General features: G+C 44.1%; 1 protein-coding gene across 4 annotated transcripts in view; it reads right to left on the bottom strand.

Moving 5' to 3' along the window:
- The window catches only part of UTRN (utrophin), a 387,073-nt gene extending 369,383 nt beyond the window's left edge, over positions 1 to 17,690 (bottom strand). For all 4 annotated transcript variants that reach the window (XM_042795633.1, XM_042795636.1, XM_042795635.1 and 1 more), the window contains exons 1-2: positions 17,575 to 17,690; positions 16,505 to 16,666 (exon numbers count right to left, since the gene is read on the bottom strand). In XM_042795633.1, the coding sequence (XP_042651567.1) occupies positions 16,505 to 16,583 (79 nt within the window). In that variant the 5' untranslated portion in view covers positions 16,584 to 16,666; positions 17,575 to 17,690. The remainder of the gene's footprint in view (positions 1 to 16,504; positions 16,667 to 17,574) is intronic.
- Between the last annotated feature and the right edge of the window lie 1,917 nt (positions 17,691 to 19,607).

The following is a 19,607-nucleotide window of genomic DNA, read 5'->3' as shown; positions in this document are numbered from 1 at the left end:
CTACTGCTTCACATTTTTTCACCCAATAATCCAAGAACAGACCTGAAAAATTCATGTCGGGATGAGTTTGTACATGAATAATTACAAGGGGACAGACAGAAAGGCAACTGCCCTATACTTCAAGAATCCCTCAAATGCTGACAAAAACACCAGACAACCGTCACAAGAGTTTATGACATGACATCCCAGATAAACAGGGAAGCTAAACAAGGCTAAAGATAGCCATCCACATCTTCCACAGCTGATGTCCAGGTCAAGCACTATACACACATCAGCTCAAAGCTAAAATAAGTTTGGGAACAGACAGACTTGTTTTACACTAAACACGGAGCATCCGTGAGACAGGAGTAGGCACAGAGGAAAAAAATGTAACATCAGATGCCATTTTGTTCACATCTTTCATCCGTTGTCAAGAGAGAAATCTTCTCATTTTAGAGATTAAAAAACAAAGAACTCAAGGCTAATGTGATATTTTGCACCATTATTTCACCTAGCTTTATATAACATATATTTTCCTTGAGGATGTCATTTTAAAATTAGTCTCCCTTGCATATATATTCTTATTTGAATAAGAATTTAAAATAGATCATCTTTTTCAAAATTAAATGCGTGGTTATTCATATTTAATTTGGTTGTTTATTCTACAGAAGGAAATTTGAAACAGGACTTTAAGAAATTAGTTGAAGCTGAGAGGACTTGTTTAACTAGTTCCCCTTATGAAAAAAGACAAATTATGATCATTGGATCAGCTCTTGCTAAGTTTTTAGCAAAGAGAAATCCACTCACCTTGTATTAAGACACCACCCTTCATTATTGAGATATAATTAAACCTGCCTGCTCTTACTCTGTAAAAAGTGCAGAGCACTATTTTTGCACTGGAACGGTAGAGCAGCAGGTTACCTATTTATGCTACCAATATTTAAATAAACAGCATATGATTATTTGTAATGAGCTGGATGACTTGAAGATGTGATTTGGCTGACCCACCCACTCCACAGCTGTACTCTTGTCATTCCAAGTCCTGCAGAAGGGAGTAGAAAAAAATGTCTAAAGACTGTTAAGGAAGGAATTCTATATATAATAAGGGGGGAGAGAGAAAGTTCTTAAGATAGCCAAAGGTTGACTTAGTTAAAAAACTGTAATTTAACATGAAATTATATTTTGTTCCTCTTTTGTGTATTAATTGAATACTTATGTCTCAAAATAACAGTCTGCAAAATAGGTTTTATAACTCTCTTAACTGTATCCACCTTACATAGAAGGAAGAAACTGTGTATCATATACTAATTCTCACGGAAATTAGATTTTACAATTTGCCAGACTTTCATGATACCTTGCAGATTTCAAACCATAGCGGTGTTCAATTTATTCATCAGAAAAAATGAGAGGAATAAAAAGAAAGGAAAAAAAAATAATATATTCTATTAAGTATGCCACAATACAGATACAAAGCCGATAAAAAGAAGAGTCCCACACAATTCACACACATTATTCTTCCCCCATTTACAGCACATTGCATCCCAGATAATAGATCCAGGTCAAAATCCATCCCAACAGCCACAGATTCTCAGCAAGATCAAACATAATTAATTCAATTGCTTTTTAAAGACTTCCAGTAACATTAGTTATCATAATTACAACTCATCTACTCTGTCAGCTGATAACCTTTTGGCTCTGCTAAATTTGGGAGAGCCAAGAATGTATTATTTCCTTTTCTTCATTGTACTGTAGATGAGAGCTGAGCCCCAAATGTCTACAGGCTCTTTACATTTTTCTGGCAGCACAAGAGGTTCTTAATAGGATAGCAAGTTAAGGTCCTTTTTCCAGTGCTGGAATAGTATGAAAGAAGCCTTATTGCAAATGAGAATACCAGGCAGACATAATATCTTACAAGGAACAAAACCCCTTTTTCTGCCTTCCTTCCTCAAATCACTAGGAAGAGAAAAACAATTGTGTGCATTTTGGTATAAAGGGAAAAAAAGTGTCAGTTTAGTGCACATACAGACCCAAATCCATAAGACAACAGACTTTATACTTGTTTCTTACAGTTTGAAAGAGTTACAATTCATTTCACAATTTCTCTCCTCCTTCCCACACCTACACAAATTATGCAGAATATTTTCATAATCAGGTTGCACTAGTTGTAGGCCACAGATTTTTGTTTCAGATGACCACTACAGTACCTTAGCATCTTCCAACATTACAGTACATCAAGTGATCTCATGTTCTTTAACCCCTTCCTTCTTTCCCCAGACAGCAAAATGGAGTTCAACTGAACATTACATTTTCAGGCATTTTTATTACATGGGGACACAAGTATAAGTTAAAGCCAAAAACTGCAAGGCCAGTTGAAGCTATAACAAAAGGTGGCAAGAACCAGCACAGAAAAAACATTTCTAAACAGTCTTCATTTCTCCTAGTCAATTTATCTGAACATCATTTAGGAATAGTCCATTTTTACCACCTGGCTAACGGTTTCTGCTCCATCCCAGCTCCCCCTGCCCAGTGGCAGCAGAGCAGTGCTGTGGATGAAAGCACACATCAAGACTTCCAAGGCAGCCACCGGCAGCAAATTCCAAGCTTTCATTTTTCTGCCCAAATCACACTAGAACCAAAACCTCCATGCAAGTACATTACCCAATGTGAATTATTTTTCCTAGCCAGCTTCACTGATAAGATTTGCAGTGAATCCTATTTTCTCCAAAGGCTGTTCAGCAGATTTGTACTAGTTCAGAGAGGGCTTCACCGTCAACCACAGATTTAATCCTTAAACTAAATCTGATCACTTAAACTAAGGCCACTGAATCCTTTGAGGATGGATACAACAGCCCCAAACCTCCTAACATCGTATTGGAAAGAGACAGAGAGTAAAAGCAAATTTGACATCTCTGCAACAGGTCAGGGTTTCTGGGACCCTTCACTGCTTTCATGTGTTTTCTTAGTGCTAAAGGCAGCCTACCCAGTTAACAGACAAAGAAACCACTACCTCACATGATATTTTGCTTAGAACAAATACATCAACATTGAATTATGTTCTCTATTCATAAAGCTACAAACTATGAGATCTATTTGGCATTAGATGCTCCTCTTCCTCTTCTACCCCAATCCTTGTTAAAGAAAATTTAATCTGCTTCAGAACTGGGCATTACACACTAGAATGATCCCTGACCTTGCCCAGTAACCCCTAATTTAGGTGTACCATCAAGTGAACATGTGAGAGACAGTTTCAAGAGCAACATTAAAGTAGCTGCAAGAAGGAGGAGCTACTGCAATATGAAAGTGCCCTGGAGCAGAAGTACCACACTCACATTCCTCTGCGGGGCAGGTACCTTCCTCAGCTGCACTTACTGACACAGACACATCCCACATGATTCCTGTGGGAATTTAGGAGCCCCAAATGACAGTAACCTCACCCAAGAAGTCACCAAGAATCAGACCTCGACTGTGCCAACCACAGCATGCTGCAGTATTCACTTCATGTGATTAACTGTGCCATATAAATGAATGCAAAGCAGAGATCGTAAAGCTAGGAGGCATTTGGCCAGGATAACCCCGAATGATGCCCCTACAAGCACACTTGCCACCTCAGTGCCAGATACCAGAGCACCACCATGCCCGAGCTAACATGCTCTGTATCGTGCATACCCTGCATCAGAGCTCAGCATCTACTCATAGCACCAGGTAAACCAAGGAAACAGCTTTCCTCCAGGCAAACATGGACTCAATTTCTTATCAAAAGGATCCACCAATATCTATGTGGTGACATAATTCCCCTCTATATACAGCCCTAAGATCCCCTTCTTTCTAAGCATCTCAATTATTTGGACTCTGACACCAATATAAATTTCATGATGATTATCTCATCTCATGTAAGTGACTACATCAATGAAATTCCTCTTTCCTGCAGTGGGTTTTTGTTCAAAAAATTATCAGAACTGTCCTGGTGCGCAGGCCAACCCCCCTTGCAACACAATGGCTGTTTATCATGATAAGGCTACATTTCTGTAACTTTCAACAGGGGTGGTGGCTGGATGATTGCTAATACCAGCAACAGAAGGGTTTGGTTTGGTTGTTTTATTTTTGGGAAGGAAAAGGAGAGCAATGCTCCTTTTCTCTAGCTCTTGATTAATGACCTTACAATGTCTTTCTCCTGGGAAAAATATCAAGGCTCACTGCAAGTCTGCTCCTCAGCTTTGACTAGCATCTTTCGTCAGCAAGTTTTGATACTGATGCCTCAGTATCAGATTCAGCAGATGGACAAGCTTCTTAACTCCTTTTTTTTTGGCCTTCAGCCTTGGACATGATCATCAAGCAGTACATCTCTAGTGCAGAAATGCATACAAACACTCTCTCCCTTACAATGTGTTGGGGTTTGCCCGACATTAAGAAATGTCCTCAATGCTCTCCATCCCCTCACACTCTTCCTAGCACATATTCTCTCTGTGCAATACGTCAGGAATGGGCCACATCTCGCCCTACACTGTGGCCTGATGCTTAGGGCAATGGTCAATGGTTTGAACCCTTTGAAGTTTCCAACTGGCTTTTCAAGAGTGACAGGTCAGCATGAGGGCTCTAATTAAGAGGCAATTGCAGGAAAGACGGGCACCATCCCAAGTCTCCCCTCTCTGTGACTGTGTTTTGGAAAAAGTGACCCTGACACGTTTTTCACTGTGCTCGCGGGCCAAGGCCCAGGCTTCAGCCGGCAGAGAGGCCTCGCGGCCCCCTCCAGCCACGCTTCGGCACCAGCACCCTCGCAAACCGCTCAGCAACTTCAGTGGCGAACTGTAGCTGCTCAACTAAGTTTTGAGGGAGATGCCTTAAGACATCCAGGCCCTTTGTAGACAGCTAAATTCTCTTCCCCTATCCAGCTGCTTCAGTAGCACCAGGGCTGTGATTTTCTCATCAGTAGTTACTGCCCTCGGCTCATTTTCCAGTCAGTCCTCTGTACAAATATTCATACAGGTATCTCTGTAAACAATCCTGTCTTCACCAGAGTTATCTTCTGTGCAGATGATCTAGAGCAGCAGCTAAATCCCTGAGAAATGCTTTTTTCCCCTCCCTGCAAATGCCTGCCAGGCCATGGATACAACAGAGTTCATCAGGAAAAAAAGTATTATGACATTTTCCACCTGTTTCACTAGATATTTAGACTGTCTCAAACTGCCTTCTGTTCACAGCACAGAGTAGATACTGCCTGTAACACAGGAACACAGAGGTCCCCACACACCAGCACACAGCCCCAACCACGTGCTGGGACACATCCCAGGGCAGCAGGGTCCAACATTGCCACATTTGTCCTTCCACCCTTCCCTCATATTGGGACCACAGCAGGAAATTAAAAAGCCTCTCCAGCTCTTTTGCTCTTCCCCCCTACACACTGTGCGGCACACACTCAAGCAGCCACTGCAGTCTTCCTCCAACTGAAGGAAAAAACCTATGATGCTGAACTAGGTAGAAAAGCAGAGCTCTCACACACATACACACAAAAAAAAAAATCCCAAACCACAGAATGCACAACTGCTGGGAAGAACAGAAGTATGTTTTTCAAAAAAGGTTTGGGGCTTTTTAGTTTATTTTGGGTAATTATTTTTAACTGCGTATCATATTCAAAAACTGTCCTCATACTTGGAATTGAGCAGGACATCTATTTTTAAATATTATTCCGTCAGTCACAAGTCATCCCCAGGGACAAGACAAATTATAATAAATCAATGCCACAAACAATTACAAAGTCACTCTGCCTGTAAATTAGCCTGGTTGGCCATTCTATATTGTCATCTGGTTTGTATGTGCCACGACACCATTCCTGTGTAAAACAGACTACATCGCATCAAACTCAAGATCCCACATTTTAACTCCACTTACTCCAAAGCATCTTCTTTCAACCCCAAATTCTGCTAGTCCAACAAGGTGTATACACCAATGCAAGTTTATACACTCAGGCAGAGAGCAGGCTATCATATTTTATAACATAGAGGCTCAAATTGAGAAGTACAAATATCCCAGTCTCACAACTGATATTAGACCAGCATTAGTGCTAACAGGAGATGGATGAGCAGAGAGTTTGTTTCTGTCCAGTGCACATTATTCCAGCTTGGTCCTTCTATTCTGGGGGCTGCTTGGTTCCTACTTTGTGACACATGAAAATAGCACTTGTTACCACCAAGACTGCCCCCACTTGATGCTTCAGGCAGGCCAGACCATGGGACCCCACCTTCCTCACTGTTTCTCCAAAAGGGAATATGACTCCCAAACTAGGAATCAAGGGATGATCATCCCCCAAAAGCAGCCTGTTTAGTGGGATCAGCTACTGTTCCTCCCTCCCAGTGTACCCCCTCACTTAAGGGAAGTAAAAATGGTTAAGTGAACACAATTTCCTTTCTTTACAGACATGATACCCTATGGCACACAAAGAGCTCTGTCACACTGCAACAGTGCTGTGTATCTCACTCAAAATTAACTTATCTTTTAAACCAGAGAGAATTTGGAGATGTTCAATTAGGAAGATTTTTTTTGTTTAAAAAGAAAAAAAAAAAAAAAAAAAAGAGGTAGGTTCTGTCTCTACATTTTCTTCATGGAGATGAACACACCCAACACTGTTAGTCACTATGTAAGCAAAGTAACTACTATCCTCAAACAATGATGAAATATTTAACACTGCATGCTGAGAAGAGGTTATTACCATATAGTGACAGAAAAATCTGCTCCAGTGGATTGCAGGTAGAAGAGAAGGCCTCAAAGAAGTCAGGAAATTCTTAGCTCGGAAAGATTTGGAAAGCCAAATAGCCTTCATGACCTAGTATGGAAATTATTTCCCCTCTTAAAACAAACATGAACAACAAAATACAATTTACATGGAATTCATTAACTTCAAGTTTCCTAAGTTTTAAGGATCACTTACTTTATTACTGGGTAAATTAAAACCTTTCTAAACAGCTTGTTTAGATAAAAAAAAAACTCCACAGCACTAAAATTTAGTTCTTCTCAGGCCCATGCCCTACTTCTCTAGAGGAGAGTCTACATAAAGATGCCAAGAAGTCAGCCCTAAGACCTCACAGCAGGTTCTCATGCTCCCTCCTGACATGTATACGTGGATGTGTAGGAAAGATACAGACAGTGCATTAATCCTTTTGGCATAAAAAGGCATTTTTCTAAACTCTGAAGAGGTGTTATTCAAAGAAAGGCTCTGCTGTAGAAATGAGGAGTAACAGACACCACCGCAGCTGATGCGGCAGTCACTCCTCCCCTGCATCTCAACAGCTCTGCGAGTCTCGACTGATCTAGTTTTCTTTGGATCAGAAAGGACCAAGAAAAGCATCTACATGGAAACACGCTGCAAACTGATACCATCAGTTTCCCAACACCCATAAATAGAAGAAAAAAGTTTTCCTAGTAGTGGTATGATTTATCTGGGCATTTGAAGCTTCTTGCTAGAGCTAGAATATATTTGCTAAACCTGCACCTCTACTCAACATTTTTTTTATGCAGTGCTCTTCACCGGGGTGGGAGGGAGAAAGAGGGAACAGAAATCTGGTGAGGCAGCAGTCAAATGAGGAGCCTGGCATCTACAGAGACTCCGTGACACAGAAAGTACAGGTAGAGACAGTATTAAAGGGAAGGAGATTGAAAGCTGTTTTTCCTGTGATCAAGAAGGAATTTTGCTAACATTAGGAGGGCAAATAAGGAACTTGAACTGGGTTTCAAAAGCCTTCAAAAAAAAAACCCATAGAGTGGTACAACATTTGTGACAAAGGACACAACCCCAGTTGAGCTCACTCTTTCTCTTTTTCCTGTTTAATTTTGGACATGATGGTTGCGCACTTCAGTATAAAACTCACTTCCACAGCAATACAACAGTCAACATTTGACCTATCCTATCAAGACAGCAACATAATTTTCCAAAAGGTTGTTTCATAGCTTCAATAAATTCTCAAACGTCCAGTGAAACCAGAACAGTAGTGGGTGTGGATGTGTTGGGTTTGGGTGTTTTTTTCAAGTGTCCTTTTGTCCTGAATTATCTCAATATTCAATAATGCTCAAGCTGGGGTGGTGGGGGAAGCCTCTTCTGAGGTACTCATGCAACAGTCAGAGGCAAGAGCACAGAGTTCCAAGGACACAACAAGGCTCATGGTCCACAGCCCACTAGGAACCTGCAACAGCCTGGAGTGTTTGCTCCCATCCTCAGTACACTAGGGAGAAATGGCATCCTCAACTGCAAGGACGTAGGCACTGAGCAAGTCTGACACTCTGCCTGACAGACTATTCCTCTGCACAGATCATAAAGTGCGGGTTTTTTTTTAGTATAAAGACCAGAGCAAATACTTCATATCTGTACTGTGACCTTTAATAACTCTCAGATTAAACTTAATAAACTATTCTGAATGAACAGTGTGTTAAATTAGCTAAAAATTTAATTTAATATTAAAAAAAAAAAAAGAAAGCGCTCAGTAAATCCAACCAGCAAGCTATAAATCAGGCATTATGGCCAGGTCCAAGAGAAAAATTCCTGAGGACAGAGGAAAAGTATCCAGAGCATGAAGATTATGGACCATTATCCCAGAGAGAGCAAAACTATATTCAGGAGGACACTACTAGACTTTCAACTTCCACAAAGTCTTTTCTCGAGAAAGAGGCACGACATTAACACAATGTGTTCCTGTGAATGTCCACAAGAAGCCTCATCCAAAAACAAGATGTACATGTAGAAACCAGAAGGAAAGCAATGAACTCTCTCTCTATAGAAATGATTTACACTGACCATAGCTGTTATTCATTATTAAGTTATAACAGAAGTAAAAGTCTAGGAAGAGAGAATAGAAAAGTCTTGGTCTGCTGGTATTTAAATACTACTTTATTTATTATCTTCTTTTAATACAATCATATTTTATAATCTAACTATTAAAATAACATAGAAACCAAAAGACTTCACACTATTCCCAGCATGCTCCCGTAAAACATTCAAATAAATCTCTTCCATTTGTTATTCATGCACAGACTACTCTACTCTGCTCATCCAGAATAGCATGGTAAATTAATATCAATTTAAAAAGCTAGCAAAACATCTCAGAACTTATACATCACACCACTACTTTCTGATCAATAATTCGTAACATTTTAGGAGCATATTTCACCTTTGGTCCTCTGCCATGATCTAAATTAGGAGGAGAGCAAAAACCACATTTGATGCTTGGCAATAAAAGTAGAGTACAAAGGAACTAAAGTTATTTGTGGAATGAAGTACATAGATCCATTAAAGCATGTTCTTTCATGGCTTAAGTACATGTTTCTCAACAGCTAAATGCATAAGCCAGTGACTGTCCTTATGTCCAATTTCTCTACAAAATCTCTCAGTTTTTGGATGGTGGGTCCTCCTGGTTTTCCACAAGGTAAGAGGAAAAGCTCCAGAAAGGACCTTCATTAACAATAATTCATGGCTGAAAAGTATTACTGCACATTCCCTATATTGATCAGCAAAATAACCTTAAAAATACATATCTAATCTCTGTCATGTAGCCATATCCTATCTCCAAAAAAACTGGATACATGCTGGTAGGAAAGGAACTGGTCATCTATCGAAACACACAGTCATCCTATCTCCCACCAGCTAAAGATTCAGCAGCTCTCCACCACTTCTGCACCCAGCAGGAGACCCCCACACCTGAAAAGGGACTAGGCTGCTGGAGAATGCTTCCCCAGCACAGGAGCTGCCTCATTACATGCGAAACTACTGATGAAGCCAGGCAATGATCAAGTTATCCCTATCCAGCATCTCAACATGTTTAATGCATCTGTCCCATGCACTCAGGTTAATATCTTAAAATGCAAATTACTGAAGAGTGAACATGTTTCTGAGAGTAAGAAACCTTCACAAGAAGGTCACTGCAATGGTTGTAGATGGGCCCGCACTGATAACCAGCTCACCCCACATCACTGTGCTTCACATCCAGAGCTGGTCAGAGAGTCAGAGGGAAGACGCAGCCCGTAACACACCCAGACTCAGCCCTGCCCTCGGCAGAAGGAACTGTGACTGCTCACACCCTCTCCACTGCAGCTGACCATCTTCCAGCAGCCTCCCCACCAACAACCAGCGCCCAGCCCGGCCCCAGCCTCCACAGGCACCGGCCACAGCCACATCCCAGTCTCCCAGCTGCTGGGACACATGTCTGGTGTCACAGCCAGTGACTGTACCATCCCTGGCCTGCTGGTACCACAGATAAGGGACTACAAAAATATAACTGCAAGTATTGGTGTTTCTATTCAGTAGCTTGGGGGTTTTTTTTGTGCTCCACTCAGAGGTAAGCCCAGCTCCGGTCCAATAACCAAAGTAAGTTTTTCTTTTTATTCTCCCCAAAGGCAGTATCAGGTGGTATGGATGTTGTTTCAAAGAAAAGGCCCAAAGACGTCATATCCTAATAAATAAATAAATGGCAGTTTCTTTCTCTTTCTTGATGGCAGATGTTTCACAGACTTTACAGCTGTGTATATTTCCAAGTCAGTAATTTCTTGCCTCATTCCCAAAACGATGGCTTGCAACAGAGCCATATCATTGTCTTCTGTCAAACCCACAGCTGCCAGAGGGCTCTTCTATTTCCTTAGCCTGTTATTTTTGTTGCTACCTTTAAAGCTCCCGGCTTTCTTCTGAGAATATACTGTCACTTTCTGAAATTACAGCTCAGCTTGCTTCCTCATTTCATTCCAGAAATACACTGGAAGAAGGGAAGATGATGTAAAACAGACTTCTGACAAAGTACGGAGCACTAAAATTTATTCTTTCATCAACACAATAAAGAGTCAGACAACGCAACTCCTCCCTCCCACCTCACGATGTTTAAACCCTGCTATTCATTCTTCAGACTGTTATTAAGGCATCTAAATAAATGCAGCTCTCCCCAGTTTCATGCTAGGAACATCTCAGCTCCCAGGATGGGTGGGAACAGCTGTGCTCTTCTAATTGTGCATTTTCCTTTGAAGGAGGGATACCACACAACACAAGAAGAGCAGATTGTGCTGGCCATACCTGGCAGCAGAGCAGCTATACTGTCCTGAAACAACAGGAGTTCAGCTCAAGCCCACATGCTCTTCCCTTTGCCCTTCCACACCTGCACTGATTTACCCATTCCAGTCCATCTACCCACTTACTTGCAATTAAAAGATGTTAGTAACAATACTGCCTCACTCTTCCCTGCTCACAAGAGTCAACCCCAACATACACACCACCAACAAGTGATTCTGCTAGAAGGAATAGTCAAGATGAGGAAAAAAATTAGAAGCAGTTACTGTGAGGTGTTAGGACAACACAGCTAATTCTTTGCTAAGCTGCCCAATGTTATAAACTTCGAGAATTTCTTTGCATATGAAAGTATTTCCATGATACTGGATGAAAGTCTGCCTTCTGCCCCCAGACCTGATGGGTGAAGGGGGGACACAGCCTCAAAGAGTGCTGGGGGAGGTGCAGGCAGGAACACTGCTCCTGGTCTGCGCCTCACCTAGGTACCCCTTCTCCACAGGATCCTCATCAGTGGGGGGGTCCCACACCACCAGCAGCCGCCTCTCCCCAACCCCACTTTTAGACCTCTTTAGAAACTCTTAACATACTACACGTGGTGCCTCACATAGCAGCTCTTGCCCAAGGTTATGTCCTCATTTCCTGGCAGAGCACATGCAATTCAATGGGTCACTTTTATGGTTTGGTGGATATTTTTTTTCCTCCCCAAGGAGCCTCAATTTCTATTCCAAGGCAAAGTCATGCTTCAAATACACAGAGCAGCATATGTTATTTCTTCACCTACCAATCAAGAGACTAGAAGAAACCAGCCTGGTACTTATATATTTGTCATTTCGTAAACACTAGGCAATACCCTGGAACTGTCTTCACTGCAGCATCCAACAACGTCTCCAGTAGCCAACCCAAGAAAAGGAGGCGATACAAATGATGGAAAGGAGCCAGGCTACAGCAACCTAAAGGTTTAGTTTTGAAAAGCAGCCATTTTAGTGGCTAGAAATAAGGAGCAGCAATTTGTCACTTGTCTTCAACACCTTGTCCGCACAAACGTCCCTGAAGAGTTCCCGCAGTGCAAAACTGGCAACGCCAACTACAGGCCCACTTGTCAGAATCCTAAGGGTCCGCCTGCAGCTGTAACGACTCCTGGCTATTTCACACTGATGGAGCCAAACATGACAAACGAGAAACAGCACGCTGGGCCGCAGCAATCCGGCGGCAAGAGGCATGATCAAAGGAACTGGTTCCAGAGACAACATGTGACAGGGCAGGGAGATCCTGGAGCAAGGGGGCTGATGTCCAATTAAGTGTTGCTTCATGGGGATGGACAGACAACAGCAGCAGTTCTCAGAAGGAGCCTTGCCCACAAACTCTAAAAATAAGTTACAATATCTCAAAGCTAGTTTCCAGTCAAATATATCTAATGTAATTAAAAATGAAAGGTAGATGAGGAGAATTAAGTTCCTCTCAATTTAGACAGGAACTCATATCTTAAAATGTACCAGAGACGTAGAATAATCTTCCAGAAATGTTTTTGCTGTCACGTCTTACCTTTTAATTATATATTACCGTTCCAAGCTACCATGACAGATTTTAAGTGAGTTTGTCTTTTTTTCATAATTAATCATAGCAAAGACTCATCTGTTCTTCAAGCCCGGTGATGACAGCGCTGTTTTCACCACTGTAAGGCAATCATCCCACAGCATTCCTTCCTGAAAGCTATTGTAAAGAAAACATCTCACCTATCTGCACAAACTGCCTTTCAAAGATACAAATCAGCTCCGTACATGTTACTTCATTCTATAGGGAAGTAAAAAAGGGAAAACTGCTTTTCCACAGCAAGCAATCATACACACGCACAGGCTAACAATGTTAAATAAATGCTAATTATAAATATATAAACCAAACATAACCATCCAGGAACAAGTGTCCTACTCCTTAAACATCAGACACTCAAGAGCCATCAGCATCCACCACAGTTGCAAGAAGGGAGGCAAAAAAGATGCTTGGTTCTTCTGCGAACGTAAGGCAGACTCCCTTTAAAATAACTGTTGGCTGCGGTAATTATAAGGCAGCTTTGGTCACCATTATATTCTATTCTAAGTGCAGAATATGACTCTTCAAAAATAACATGTAGTTGCACATAGATCAGTGCTAACAAACTATCTAATCAAAGAAGAGCCACGTGCAAAACAGAAAATAATAAACGCTTATTGGACAACAGAAAGAAGTACTACTTTTTCTAGTATCACAAGTCACAAAAGTGATATTAATGGTGAAAAATAAAAAACAAACAAAAATAAAAATAAATAAATAAATTTAACAAAAAAAAAAAAACACACACACAAAAAAAAAAAACTACACAACCAACTCTTTTGCTTTGGATAATCAAAAATTTATCACTTGCAACAGCTACAGCATACAGCACATTCATAGAAACTGAAGGAAAAAGTATTTCTAACATAATAACATACAGAGATTTCCAAAGTATTTTATCCTTCATCCTCTCAGTTTGAACTCCCCAAAGGATGAATTAGATACTTGCAAAATTACTTTCTCCCATCTGTGAAAGCCTACAATACACATACTTTTTTTTTTTTTTTTTTTTTTTTTTGCACAAGCAACAAATAGAAATCCCATCCACTGTTAATCAGCTTTGATTGCTCTATAGAAAAATTATGATTTTCTGCAGTTCTCCTATATCCTTCACATGATACACTGGTAGCTTCCCAACTACAAGTCATTAAGAAAAAAAAAAAAATACATAGATTGTTCTGCTCACAAAAGCAGGCATAGATGGGTGCCACACAGCCCTGAGCAGCAGTAAAACTTCATGTGTCTTATTACAGTCTCATAAGAGTAACCTTAGATCAAAGCTCAAGCTTTCAATAACCAATTACTGTATTAACAGTGCCACCTTTATGGCTTTCTAGCTGCTTCTCAGTTTTCCAAAGCAAGATAACTAAAGCAGCAATGACTACAAAAAAAAAAAAAAAAAAAAAAAAAAAAAAAAAAAAAAAACAACCAACCACAAGACAATATATTCAGTTCAACAGGCTGCTAAAGACTAAAGTTTACATTTGTATCCAAATATTTAAATATTTAGAAACATTTTTACTAGTACCACTCTTTGTTAAGGCCTGACCTCCAAATGATTCAGGCATTCCAAATGATACTTTTCTTCCAAGTTACAACAAAATGTAACATTTAGCCATGTATCTTAACCATCACTTTTAGAGGATTAATGTTTGTACATAACCAGGATATATTGAGAGTTTGCTGATCTGTTTCAAAAAGATGAAGAAAAACATGTTGAAAGAGACAGACAATTGCCCAGGAGAGAGCACAGAGAGTGATCTTTACACACAACATTACACATCTCTCTTGTTTACAAAAAGGGAGTCGACTGTTTTCAGTGTTATTTACAAATGCATAGGAATAATAGGCACTCAAAAATATTATGACACAAAGACTTTTCACCCACTAGAAGTGAGGTTTGTATGTTATTTAGAGTGAAAATATTAAATTAATATTTGCATGCTCTCTCTAATGAGAGTTAGAACACAGGTGATGAAGAGTAGCAAAAAACAGAATAACAGCCCGTTTTCTGTGACGAAAGGAAATTGGAGATCCTGAACTGTGTCTGGTTCTTCTCTCTGTAGCCTCAAAACCCAAACAGACTTCTAGCTACCGCAAATATTAATAAGTTATAAGGTAACACTTCTACTGTACTTCAGTCACTTATACCATGAAGAACATCCTGTGCTGGAAAAACCTTCCCAGCAAAAAACAGCTCTGTTTTCCCTTCTAGGTATCAAAATTAGTATTCTCTTTTCTTGATATCTAGGATAAATGGAAGCATAGCTTATAACATTTTTTTCCTCAGTCCTGACAACTAGCCTTTAATTTGCTGCCATCTGTACTTCAGGAAACTTCAGCCCTTTCATGAGGAAATCCCTCCCACAGGTTTACTTGTAGGGAAAGGTTCCGATCTGAACTATGTAGCACAGTAATTAACTTTAAGAAATCATACATCGAGATCCAAACCAGTGTATTATTTAGAAAATATTAATTATTTAAGATCAATCTTCACTCGCTATTTTTAACTTGATGCACAAGTCTTTTAGCCTTGTGAGTATGTATTAGAATATACATAATTTTCTCATTGACAGAGAAGGAGAATGTTAAAGCAGTTGTAACAGGAGATGTACAATTGCCTGCCCTAACCAAAACAACAGAACTTACTGTACAATTTGTTCATCCAAGGAAAACCTCAAATACAGTTGTGTTTCCTCAGACATCCTATAAAACTGTAGTACTTGCGTACACATGTGCATACAAACTGTCTGCAAGCCATCCCCAAACTCAAAGATCTTAGAGGTGCTGACTACACGCTTATAATCAAATCAAGTTATGTCCAGGTGTCTTAAAATAACAGCAGAAAATGTAAACCAGCACTACAGAATTCAAGACAGCAAACCACAAGCATTTCTGTTTCATAAACTGCACTTCCAGAAGTTAAGAGGAAGACTGCCTCCACCAAAGGTGTCATTCCTCAGAAAGAGGAGGGCTAAGAAACAAACTATTCAAAAACCAGTGGGATCCAGATTCAAACCCACATCCTACGTAATCTGACATATCAAATCACCACCAACTGAAGAGCTAGTTTTTAATGTATGGAACATTTTAAAAACACACTGTTAGGTTTCATGTATCAAAGGAAAATCTTTTGACAACAGGACCATTTTGCATTTAAGGGAGAAAAGAGAGCTTTTGAGGATAAAGCTGCGAGCATCCAGCCTCTGGATGTAGCACAAATTTCTATCAAGGTTTAAACAGCTCAATTCTGTCCCGTCAAAGCCTCCGCTCTCCCCCTGCTAAAATGAGTGTACCTCCTCACCCACCCAGCATCCCTCAGAGCCTCAGAAGACTCAAATGTACAACAACCAGAAAAACCCCACGTTTTTCCAATAACCTTCAGATCAGTTACATGAATGTTTTGCTAGAGGAAATGCCTGAGTGAGTAGCCTTGGACAACTGTTTTACATTAAGGAGGAAGCACATTACTGCACAAGTACTACCACGATGTACTTTTAGGAGGTAAAGTATTACGGCCACAGTTGTCGTTTTCAGTGTCAGAGAATAAACATAAAAGCTGCCAACACTAGGTTGCATAAGAGCATTTTAAGCACATGGTTATTTACAAAAGCAGAGGTAATTATAATGCAGGAGCTGGATCCCAAACAAACAGACTTGACTAACACTGTCAGAAAAAAACAAAAAAACAAAAAACAAAAATAACACACACCACAGAGATCTACAATTACTATTACTTAATTGCAGGACAGCTGCACGAAAAGCCTCAGTCGCTTGCTGTACTACCAATAAAAGGCCAAAAAAAAAAAAAAAACAGTTGGAAAACGTGCTACTTAAAAACGCAAGCTGATGTCAGAAGCTACGCATAGAGGAGAAATCTGGAAAACGCCGTTTCTCTCGATGGCTTACCTGATCTGGACTTAATGATGTCGCTGAACTCGCTGTGTCCCCCGCCGGGTCCTTCCTCCTGGTCGGAGACGCGGGCCATGCCGGCGGGCGGGGGCGCAGCCCAAATCCGTCGGGAGAGGGACGAGCGGGATCCCGCGAAGCGCCCCGGCTCCGCGCCGGCACCTGCAGCGCAGGACCGGGAGCAGAGAGGCACCGTCACCCCACGGGCAGCACCACGCGTGATTCCGCGTGGGAAGCGCAGGCGGGGACCGAGGCTTGCCGGCCATGCCCACGCGTGGCGGGGCGGCGGCGGCGGCCAGCCACTCCCCGTGCCCCTGCCGCGGGGCGACTTGTGGGCTTCGACAAGCGAGGCGGCACAGAGGCGGGGGTGCTGCCGGCCGGTTTGCTCGCTCGCTAGCCACGGGAGCGAAGCTTCAGCCGTGCTCGGGCGACACGGCGCCCCACGCCCACCCGTGCACCCCAGAGGGGCCGGAGGCAGCCCTTGCAGCGATACCGGCACCAAGCGAGACATCCCCGCCTGGGGGGGGGGGGGGGGGGGGGGGGTGTTGGAAGAGCCGAGGAGCCCCGCTCCTGCCGGGCTGGGGCACGAGCCCGCTGGGAGGGGGCTAGGGGCGGGCGTGCCCCTCCGGCCGGGCCGGGCCGGGCCGGGCCGTAGGAGACACTTGTGAGAGAAGCCACGAAGCCCCTCTCCCGGGTGGGGGTGGAGAGCCGAGCACCGCGGGACGGGCTCCGCGCCCGGCCGCCTCCGCCGCCGCCCCGGCTCCCCCGGCGGGGATTTTGACCCGGCGGGCGCCCGGGCGGGCCGGCACCTCCTCCCCGCGGGGTGCGTTGCCGCAGCAGCGGCGGCGCCGGCCCCGGGGCACCCCGGCGGCGAGGCCGCCCCGTCCCACCCGCCCCTCCCGCAGGTGCGCCCGCCCGCGGGCGTTCCGCCCCCGTTACCGGTTCGGAGTTGGGGAACAAACTTTTCCCCCCCCCCCCCCCCCCGCGCCTCTCCCGGAGCCGCGGTGCCCGCAGCCTCCCCGCGGGGCGGCCCCGCTCCCAGGGGTGCCGGGGCACCCGCCGCCACTCACCCCTCTCAGGACACGGCGGCGGGAGGCGGTCCCGCTTCCCTACAGCCCGGCCCGGCTCCTCCCCGCGCCCCGGCCCCCGGCGGCGGCGGCGGCCCCCGCTGCGCTGGCGGACCCACAACTTTCTGAGTGAGCCGCTGCCGTCCCTCCTCCTCCTCCTCCTCCTCCTTCTTCTTCCTCCCCCCCCTCCGCCCCTCCCGGCGGCGGCTCCTCCCTCAGCCCCGGCGCCCCCTTTGTTAGCCGGGCCAGCGCCGCGGGTGCGCGAGAGCCGCCCCGACCGCGCGGCCCCTTCTCCGAGGGGGCGGGAGGGGCGGGGCGGGGCCGCACCCGCCGCGGGCCCCGGCCGGGGCGGGGCGAGGCCGGGCCCCGCCCCCGCCCCGCGCCCGCACCCGCCGGGCCGTGGGCAGGCGGGCTCCCCCCGCGCGCGCCGCCGTGTCCTGAGGGGTGAGCGGCGGCGGCCCCGGCACCTCGGGGAGCGGGGCTGCCCCGCGGGGCTCTCCCGGCCTCACCTGGGCGCTCCCTCCTCGCCTGCCTTTTCCCTTTCCCACCGCACGTAGGGGCGGGGCGGGGCGGGGCGCCGCTGCGCGCTCGCCCGGTGTCGCTCCCCCCACTGACACCGGAGTCGCACGGCAAGGGAACATAGCAAAATCTGAGGGGGGGTTCGGGACTTTTACCCGCTGAAGAACGGGAAATCGCCGTCCCGAAACTCGGCGGGGCCGGCCGGGTGTCCCGGCCCCCGCGCGTGGGGCCGCTTGGCGGCCGGGTCTCCCCCGGTGGTTGGCACCCGGGCGTGGGTCGGTAACAGCGTGCTGCGCTGGATGCTGCGGTCGGTTTTCAAGTATGAACAGACATACACGTTAGTAAAATGTATGAACAGACACACACGTAAAATATTTGGCTCACGCTAATTAATTTGTTGCTGCATTTGCAGTCTAGGAATTAACGTATTTGCTCAGGCAAGTAATCTTTGCTCATCGATGCTGTAAGGCTGCTGAACATGTGGCCCTTATTTATCTTGGTGAGCATTCTTCTGAAGTTTCAGCAGTTTTGGAGAGACACCGTAGCTGAGCAATTCCTCAGTGTTACCTGCCAGGCCGCAGCCCTCCAGCCCTAAATGTTTTCCAGGTTAGGTGCGTTCCCAACATCGAGCACCCCACTGCCTTAATAACAAAACCCCGTAGCAGCCAGTGTTCTGCAGAAAAGAAGGGGCAGAATGTATTAGCTGGGAGAACGGAGGGAGCCCAGGCTTGGCAACATACCTGCTTTGCATCTCCAGGTGAACAGAAATTGGTAACAATGAAATGAGGAAGATTTGACCTCAAAAGTCTTTTTTCTTACCGCTATACAGCTCGTGAGTTTACTGGGCACTACAGATAACAATAATAAACAATGCTTATGTGTGTTTTAGCCTGAGATAACTTTGATATTTACCCATACTTTATCATTTCCCCAAAGGAAGAAAAGAGGTACCTCAAAGAAACAACACAAGCTACCTGTAAGTTATTAATATCATAATTCCAACTGCATTTAACGTTTTTTCTTCAACCTTCCGTCTGTGCAGTACATGTGTAACAGGGACTGGGCCTTACTGTTCTGCATCCCAGGATGGAGAACCTCATAGATAGTGTGATGTATTTTTGCACTCTGCGGAAGCCCCGAGGATGAAGATGGCTAGTTCTTGATCATTCAATAGATTTCCTGGGTGATTCAGTGCAAAACAGCTCATTCATCCTTCACCTGCTTAATCCAAACCACTGCATGAAGTCATTAACGGTTCTTACTTGTAAAGAGATAATAATAAAGTATCCAGAGTGCTGTGACACTGAAGTTGTGAATCTGCTGGTAATTGCAGATCATGGACAACAAACACTCTAAACCCACAGATCTCGATACCTATCAGCGCCTAACAGCAAGGCAGTGAGGAGCAGTAGGCTGGTTTTGTGGGAAAGGTATGGTCAGTGTTTATGCCTGTTTGTTTACCTTCTACCGATAAACGCAAACTACTAACGTTTGTGGTTAGAGGAGCAGGGCTTGCT

Source organism: Tyto alba, unplaced genomic scaffold, assembly GCF_018691265.1.
Source record: "Tyto alba isolate M040663 unplaced genomic scaffold, T.alba_DEE_v4.0 Super-Scaffold_22, whole genome shotgun sequence".
NCBI lineage: Eukaryota > Metazoa > Chordata > Aves > Strigiformes > Tytonidae > Tyto > Tyto alba.
This window is presented reverse-complemented; position numbering and strand designations above follow the sequence as displayed.